Below are 9224 nucleotides of genomic sequence, written 5' to 3'. Positions count from 1 at the left end.
CATTATTAACATACGTAGCGAACCAGTTTACAAAGTTTAAAAAAACGGAAATGCGCCACAACCCACAGTTTTCAACGGAAATTTTAAGTTTGACTTTTTTCAATCTACCTACGCTCTTAGGGATTTCAAAAACAATGACTTTACCCATTTTTCTCGGTGCACTCTTTCGGAAACTGTGGGACAAAAATAAACAAAACGAGTACCTCCAACTCCAAACTATTTCGAGGAATTCTTAACCAAATGTAAAGCACACAACTCATTCTTCTCAGTTTCTTTTAAACCCATCATTTCAGCTTAAAGTCATATGAAACTTTTTGTTCTTTCCAACAATACGTCGGCGCAGACTAAAATTGTCTTTACTTTATCAACAAAGAGGATGAATTAATCCCTCTCAACAGGAGTTTCGAGAAGAACACTCAAATCAAACATGCAATTGTTTACATAGAAAAGACCATTCAGAGAAATATGAAGAAACTTCTAATTTGTTTTGGTGTTTTTAATAGACATAAAAAATACTTTTGTTTCAGTTCATTATGCTATCCACCTTGACAAAATTAACCATTATGTATTATGGTTTTTGCGGAATAACAAACAAATGAAGTTCGTCCTACCTACAAGACCAGACTCAAACAACACGGTTTGGTTCATATATTTCTGGAAAGACCATGACGACTTGTGGTGTATCACAAGGTTCTGCATTAAACATTTTGTTGTTATTATTTTTAAAGTAGACAAATATTATAATTTACATTTTATATATAATTTCAGAAGTTCAACTTTCTGAAGTTTTATGTGCATTTCTTTACAAGGATTTTGACCGTCCTTTGATATTTTCGAGGTTAGAATTTTCCACGCTAGCACTTGAACGACGTCCTCTCGCTGAAAAGGAACGACGTTTCTTAGACTGTCGTCTTTGTAATCTTGATCTTTGACAAACTCCTTGAATCAAATGCGCCCTAATTGTTGATTTTTTACGACGTTCGAAAAAACAGTACCCACAAGCCCATGCATAGTTTTCAACAAGTAAAGACTTGTTTCTCTTGGTTTTCTTTTCTTGTTTAGTGGCTGCGTTCTCTTCGATGGTTCGCTTTCTCACCAGCTTTAGCAAACCACGAAGCTCAGGTTGCTCCACAACGCAACTAATCTCTGATTTCTGATTGAAATATGATGCAAGCTGAAAATGCAATAAACACATTCGATCATTGACTTTTGTTTACTCATTGTACGGCTTACAGTGAGGGAGTTATTTTCTCAATTTATTTATTAAAGAGAAATCTCACAAAGCCAAAAGTTTTCAAATTTTTGTTATTGTTTTTCGTCAGCACAACAACTATAGTGTTTTCCCTCCCTAAAGACGAACCAAAGAAATAATAAAAACAACCAAACAAAAAAATTTGAAGGGGGTGTCTTTTAGAATGAGATGACAAAATTCTATCAATTTTAAATTGTACACATCTTCTGGACCAAAGTTTGTCTTCCCTCGTCGCAGAGTGTCCACCGATATAGGTAATCAAAATAGGGATTGTCAATAGAAATCTCACGAGTCTGATCAAGGGTGTGGGAAGCATCTTTAGATTTATTTATGACTCCTCACCGATGTTTTAGTTATGAATTTTAGCTGTAAGGACAGTAGTCATCTTTTCTTTTGGCAACAAAAGATGGAACTTTTGATTTGTAGGTGAAACGTGTCTCTGGCTCCACTAGGTTTCCCTTTTAAGTTTCAATTTTCAATTCTGAAGTAATTCAAGACAGAGGTGTTTTGGTAAACTTGGCCCCTTGCGTTTTTTAAGCTGAAATAATTATGAAATCAAGGCTTACATTTGGAACAGCTCAATTTTTTTTATGTTTTTCAAACCATCCGTTAAGCCATGGTTCATTTGGTTCGAAATTTCCGCCAAAATAATAATGATAGCTTATAAAAATTCACATTTAAATTTTCGTGAGCCATTAAGTAGCCACCTTTGGTAAAGGAAACCCTGTTGATATCTTACACTCCTTACCGTGGGTCTCCGCAGAATTGTATTTGGTTGCAGTATGATTCTCTCTTGTGTTAGAGGGATTGATACTGAGCCTGAATCATTCTCGGTGTTCGAAGGATCTATCGACAACCAGTCCTCTGCTTCATCGAGTTTAAAACACAATAGATTTCGAGTCAACAGATCATCGTCTTTATCATCCTCCATTGCCCCGGTGTCTTCGATTTGCCCGAAATGTTCTGAAAAAGTGCATGGATAGTAGAGATTGATGCAGGTAGTTATGCTGTTACTTAGATCAACCTCCCAACAATAGTACTGCCGACTCAGTATTATGAACGAAATTGACATGTCTTTTCAAGCTATCTAAAGAGTACCTCCCACACATCGCGATCTCCTGGAAATAGGGAATGTTTACAAGGAAAATCATTTTTCACCTCGATCTAAAGGAGACCTAAGAAGCACAGTTAAGTTCAAAATGAAGGAGTTCGGATTTGCTGTGTCTTTGGGTAAGGCCTCTCTTTCTGGCTGCAACAAAAGTCAATTGAAATTTCTTCCAGGTCGTTTTCTTTTCGGGTATGGTATAATAGTATTAGATCAATGTGAATTATGAGTAAAATTGGTTTTCTACATGCAAATGAAAAAAAATCCTTCCTTCAACTTACTCTTTTCCATCTCATTGCTTCCAAGAAATACGTCATCACCAAAATGATCATTGTCTAACGAAGCCTGGTTCGATCTAATGACAATACAACTGAGGTTTTGCACTTTACCGACACAGGTATAATCTGACAAATGAAAAGAAAATGTACCGATTAATATTTTTCTGAAGTTTACTGAAATGCATTACCATTAGTTAGAAAGCATGATGGCGTTTTTATCCAATAATTTAAAAGAGAATGTTGTCAGAAACATCAATTATGAAATTGAAATTTTGAAACGTCTTATCCTGTAGTCATAACTGTCTTTAATGCTCTAGCTGATATACTTTGCAAAACACTTGTCCGGAGTACTTGACTTCCCCACTCCTTCTACATGAATAAAGGCTTGGCCCAGAATTGCCATGAATAAACCCTATAAAAACCAGTTAGGAGTTCTAATAAAGAAAGGAGCAATGACATTAACCAACTGGAGTTGCACTTTTAGCTATAGACTTTTTTTAATCATGGATTGCACATAATAGGCTTTTACCGAAAGAATCAGTACTTATTTTATGATAGATGTACAAGTGTAAAGATTTGAACCTTTAAGATAAAGGAAGCGTATATACCTTTACATATTTTATCGAGTTCTCATGGTATATTCAAGATTTCTTTTTTGTGGTGGCAAAAGACACAGTCTCTTTTGCCACCACATGATGTTTGAGAGACATAGCTTATCCACATTGTTGGTGTATCAAAGTATCACATCTTGACTCAAACAGCAGCACTGAGAGATATAATACTTACTAGATTGACACTTTATTATCGATAAATAGGAATAGAGAACGCCAAATAGTTCAGTTACCTTTGATGTTTCTCTTGTAGTTCACTTTCGTCGTTACTCGAAATGGTCTGGATGTCACACTGGCTGTCAGTCCAGAAATTAAATCTATCTTGAGAGTTACTTCCCATTTGTTCCGCTCAGTGACATCCGCCTTCTCCAACCAATAGAAGTTGTCTCCTGCTTGGTTATTGTAAACTGAACCGAGATCTACAGAAATAATTTGTCGCTTCTTCTCCTTTTCCAAAATACTGACTGTAAGTTCAACGGCACCTGATTTTCATATGAAGTTAAACATGGACGTAATACGCAGTGAACAAGGTATTTTTTGGCATGATCAAAGAACTACACACAAAATACGACGTGTCTCCTGGAATACTTATCAAATAGCAATCATTCAGATCCACTTTCCAACAAATGCAAAAAATATAAGGATTCTTAGTTCTGATCAATAAATCATTTATCACAGAGGTCTTCCAAAACTAGAACTGCTGAGGCATTGATTACAAGTCTCAGGGAGCAATCAGTCTGAAATCATTTCTTTCCTACATAAGAAATGTATCTTCAAAAATGATTTTTTGGTAAATAATCGCATAAAATTATTCTATAATCTTGTAACCTACGCTTTCTATGCTTTCAACCATATTTAACTGTTCATGCAGACATATTTTAATAAGTACTGATTATCATGCAATTAATAATGCAATTAATAAGTACTGATTATCATACAAGTAATTATTTCTAGAGGAATAAAAGGAATGTATTCCTTGCCAAAATATCGAAGTATGTAAGTATGTAAGTATGTAAGTATCATGCAATTAATAAGTACTGATTATCATACAAGTAATTATTTCTAGAGGAATAAAAGGAATGTATTCCTTGCCAAAATATCGAAGTATGTAGGTGAACCAATCCTCAGCGATGTTTAGTGTAACGTGACAAAGTAAGTCAATGAAAAACTGATTGATTTATCGGCAGATCGAGTGACAATTTCTTTATCTACTTTTTCAACGAGAAAGGAATGAATTCAAGAATTATTGTTCTTCTCTGGTTGAATAAAACATCACAATAATTTGGATAGATCATGCAAAACTTAACTTAACTTAAGAGCGGTAAATTTTCTTCCATCAGATTTATCCTTTATATCAAGACATAAGCTGCTGTACCAAATCATAGAGTCAGCATGTTTCTTCAGAAATGGCTGTTGTTCAAATGCAAACAATATTCATTTTTCTAAAGCATATACAAAGTGGAGTGGGCAAGGCATAATAGATGTTCAAAATCTTGCATGATAGCCATGAAATTTAACTTACCTCTATTGTCGTGGGTTCTCATGGCAGCTCTGGCACTCCTCTTTACATATGCAAATACTTTAGTGATTTCCAGGTCGGCATGCACCTTTACCGTTACTTTGGAGTTTTCAAGGCGATATTCCAGGCCTTTGGGTCCTTTCTTGGTTTTCTTTTCATAAACATCCCTGAGACCCACAATTTCCACTTCCACTCTTTCTTCATAGTTGTTGTTCACAGTTCTAGAGTCCTTTGCTGCAGTGAACTTCAGAGACGCATAAACTACTTTATTCACATTTCCTAAAGATATTAAAAGAGATAAACAACGTTTTTAATGCGCTGATGGCTATTACCAGAGAAGGTTGTCTTAAAAGGTGAAAAATTTGACTTTGCTTTCAACTGAATTGGTAGACCAATGCAGATGAAGTAGGCTCTCCGGCTGAGAAGTAATCTGTAAAGTACTTTAGATTCAGAGCTTGGTGGACACTACTTTTTCTGTCTAAAATATAGAGTTCCATTTGGCCTTCTCATAGCTATAGGTTCCCACTTTCGGACAGAGGAACCTTAAGTAATGGATGAACATGGATTTGTGAATCTTGAGTACATTCTTATAGATAAGAAGAACTCAAGAGATGAATTCAATACATCGAAACACTTGTAGGGGATGCCTTTGTGGTAAATTAATGCTTATAATAAAAGAATTAGTCGATTTGAGCCCTTCTTCTCTTTGAAATTAGCGATCTTGAATCAATGTGGTGGTTGGGGAAACAAATATAGCTCCTATCTTTACTGAAAGGTTCAACAAAAATAAGGTGAGATTTTCAGCAGTTGAAGTATCTGTTGCAATCAATTTTGAATTTTGGCAGAGTCGAATGATTAATCGGCAGAACGAGCTGCGCAATATGTTCGTCATAAATCCTATTTGGACTTCAGACACAGAGGAAGATCATGGCGGATAATGATACGTATAGGTATCGGGCCAAATAAGAAACCCTGGTGAACACCAGAGTTGGCGATGTGATTGAACATATGACACGAAGGAGAATGTCTTTATGTTAAATAGACACAGTAGATAGATTAATGTTCTTCATTTTTTAAAGCTTGTTGATCTTTAGATCAAAGTACGATGTAAGAGTTAGATGTGAGTAATCTAACCGTGTTTATTGTTCAATTTTATTCAATTTAAGGGGAACGGTTTGTGATCTAAAGCACTGAGTTATTAAAGGGCCGGAAACGATGTTTTGAGATGTTTATTTTGTTGACAACCTGGATGTAGAAGTAGCTAGATTTTGCATTTGGAGTTGGAGAGGTAAACGTAATTAAGAATTTGGACATAATCATACTGAGGTAGTAGTCACCGACGCGGTAATTACTAATGTCCTTTTTTTATACTTTTATACGTGACAACTTCGTGATATGAATAATTGATGGTGTCTATAAATATACCCCTTATGAATGAGAAGAGGCGTTCGAAAGTCTACGGCCGAGCTAGGATTACTTTCACTCAACTAAGCCTTGAAGAATCAACAAATATGACTATGACTCATGCGAAACACAGCAGTGCAAGCATTAGTTTTGAGTCTGATTTAGGGAGCTTCACTTCACTTAATGGCGTGAGCACTTTCAAAAATTTACTTTTTACTCGGAAATTTGTAACATTCGCACGTTGTTGTGTAATTTTGTGATATAGATATACTGTTACATATCGCAATAAAGATTGCTTCCTGGAAGACAACCCTAGGATCTAATCTAATGTTACCATTCGAAGGTGTCTAGGCTTCCATGGACGTCAGTCGCTGCATTTGTGACCACGTCTACTACGAGAACATCAACAAAAAATACCCTACAGCAATCGGCTGATTTTTACTATCCACTCTTCCTAATAACACTTCCTTATAGCAAACAACTCACCCTTAACTTTCTTTTGCGACGGTTACTTGAAATTTTCCTTTGCTTTGAAATTATATTGCTACTGGAAGTTTGTCTCATATATGATTGAAGCGGAAAACGTTGAGTTCATCTGCTATGTAAGGTGATAAACGAAGAGAGACACCAAATGTAGTTCTTCGATTACCCTTTACAGCGTGTGGTTCTCGGTCAAATCAAGCAATAGTTTATCTCTGATCACATTTGTAGGACCGTCCAGCAACATTTAAGTCAATCGTACCGTCACAGAGCTAATTTATGTTGTAATTTAAAGTAAGGAAAACAATTAGACGGCTCCCCCATGCGCTAATGAATGATAAAGGTGTATTCATATGATTGATATAAACTTGTGCAAGTTCTATCTTCAGGAAATTATTTTAAAGGAGATTCATGGAATTTTTTCGGTCAATGTAGCAATGATTAGTCAGCTTAGAACTAATGGCCTACAATCTTACGAGGTTGCGTTGACTTATTTTGCCGATGAGGCAGAACGTACTGTTTCCTTAATATATCAATGATTTTTAAAATGATAAGCTTACCTGAGAGATTCCATTTCAAGAGTTCACTCGAGCTCGTCTTGGTCTCACACTGCGCGTAGTTCTCTAGTGATTCAAATTTGCCTGAAAGATGCACTGAATCATACGGAGAAAGGCGTGACAGTGAGCATCCTAGCTCGGACTGAATTAACTCGTCAATATCATTCAGAGTTTCTTCCCAATCAGAAGGAAACTGCATTGGGCTTAACTTCATTGTCTGGTCCTTCCAGCTGTTGTGAGCTCTCTGAAAGGCTGTTTCCAGGATGCACCCTTCATTTAAAATTCCTGGCTCGTTTACAGCTTCCATGATTTTAAAGGGAGGATTAATTTCGGTCAGATGGAGGAGGAGTTGAAAACCGCTGATCTAGATCTTCCCATTGTTTGGGAGTCCTCACGTGTGACGCTTATTAAACTTTTAAAGAAAGAACTCACCATGGCAAATCATCTTGAAGGACCAAGTCTTGAGGATGCTTTGGAAATAGCATGAAGCTTGAAGCGCTCAGTTCGAACTGTGGTTTTATCAATTTAGTTCTAACGGACAACTGGACACGTGCGCCGGATTGTACAGAGTTCAAACACCCATGGATAAATGAAATGTATTTCTTGTTTTTAGCAACTCAACACTTGAGCAATAGTATTTAATTACCTCGCGAGTGTGTTTCATTGTGTGCGATAAACAGTCCGAAATAATTGTTCACAATTACGGTAGGTGGAACCGGAAACTGTGCACCGTTTTTACGTGTTATTCAATTGATACCCTGAGACTTTGATTAACCCCCCGTAAATTTTTGCTCATCCCAATTAGTCAGTGATGTGGATCACTGCTTAGACGGGCTAATTTTAACTATAATTCTGTCTTTGGTGTGATCTTTATCTGTTGTCTATTTATTTATCGTGGGAAGGTAACTCGCAAATCGACTTGGTTGCAATACTCGGAGTCTCAAACAGGCTTGTCGGGAAGCAACTTAGATAATGTGTTTTTAGTTTACAACACAAAACTGACGCCAGCCTGCTGTAAATTTAATATTCCACAAAGCCACAAGGTGACTTCTATTGTAAAACCACTGATGGCATTTTTGACCCCCTTTGTAAATGATATATGTATTATTTACAATCACGCAACCGCATGTACAGGGTCTCAAGTATGGACCCTCTTTGGAAGATTTCCGACTGAGTGTTTTATTTTTAGACCCTGATAAGTTTTGCTGCACGCAAAGTGCCATTTGTTGGAACCTTCCTCAGATGAAAACTCGGAATAAAATTGACAAACCACTACGTATGACGCTTGAATAAAACTAAATCAACAGTGAAACTATTAATAGCACTCATACTGGCCTATTTCATGAATTTAAGCTACCCACGTAACATGCATTGGCCTTTGACACATTCAGCTATATTAAACTTTCATCTATCCTTGTCTTAAAAATCAATACGTCAAAAAATTGCGCAAGATGTATCCATTTTTAGTCTTCTTCAAAGGATATTTTCATTAAATCTGCATGTGATCCTTTTATCAAGGCCTTGTTACACGGCGGTTTGAGCAAGAAAAAAAAAAAAGCCAAAAAAACAAAACAGAAAAACATACCAAATGAAAAAAAATTCCCTCAGGTGAAACCTTTCGCCGAGAGGCCACGGGTAGACGAAATCATGAAATGATCCTTTGTTGCATGGGATAGGTTTTTTTGGTTTACAACTTACGATGAGAGAGACCATTTACACTTGCGCGCTGCTTGGAACCATTACTTCTGTCACGTTATTTCCAAACTCTTTACCCTTGCGTATAGCGCGTCCCTTGAAGAATTTTTCTGTTTTTCTTTAGTTCAAGTTAGTGACTTTATAGGTGTAACAATAAATAGTGTACTTCTGAGATGAGTGTAAACCACAAGTTTGTAAAACGTCAGTGATTTGAGCATATTTTGTAATTCTCCTGCACAAAGTCCAGTTTCACAAGAGAGCTTTTGAGTTTTCGAACTCCCTGAAAAAGACTATTCAGCTTTGTACTTCGTACTTTTGACTGA

General features: G+C 36.4%; 1 protein-coding gene across 1 annotated transcript; it reads right to left on the bottom strand.

The window, feature by feature from the left end:
• Positions 1 to 290: 290 nt before the first annotated feature.
• On the bottom strand, positions 291 to 7892 carry LOC148732746 (uncharacterized). The gene is made up of 6 exons (XM_088758807.1): positions 7210 to 7892; positions 4769 to 5044; positions 3480 to 3728; positions 2639 to 2761; positions 2001 to 2215; positions 291 to 1174 (listed from the first exon to the last, which is right to left on the bottom strand). Exons 1-6 carry the CDS (start codon positions 7511 to 7513, stop codon positions 803 to 805), a joined length of 1539 nt encoding a protein of 512 aa, XP_088614933.1. The 5' UTR covers positions 7514 to 7892; the 3' UTR covers positions 291 to 802.
• Positions 7893 to 9224: the final 1332 nt, after the last annotated feature.

This window comes from Stylophora pistillata, chromosome 4, assembly GCF_964205215.1.
Source record: "Stylophora pistillata chromosome 4, jaStyPist1.2, whole genome shotgun sequence".
Lineage (NCBI taxonomy): Eukaryota > Metazoa > Cnidaria > Anthozoa > Scleractinia > Pocilloporidae > Stylophora > Stylophora pistillata.
Note: the sequence above shows the minus strand (reverse complement) of the source record. Positions and strands in the feature narration are given on the sequence as shown.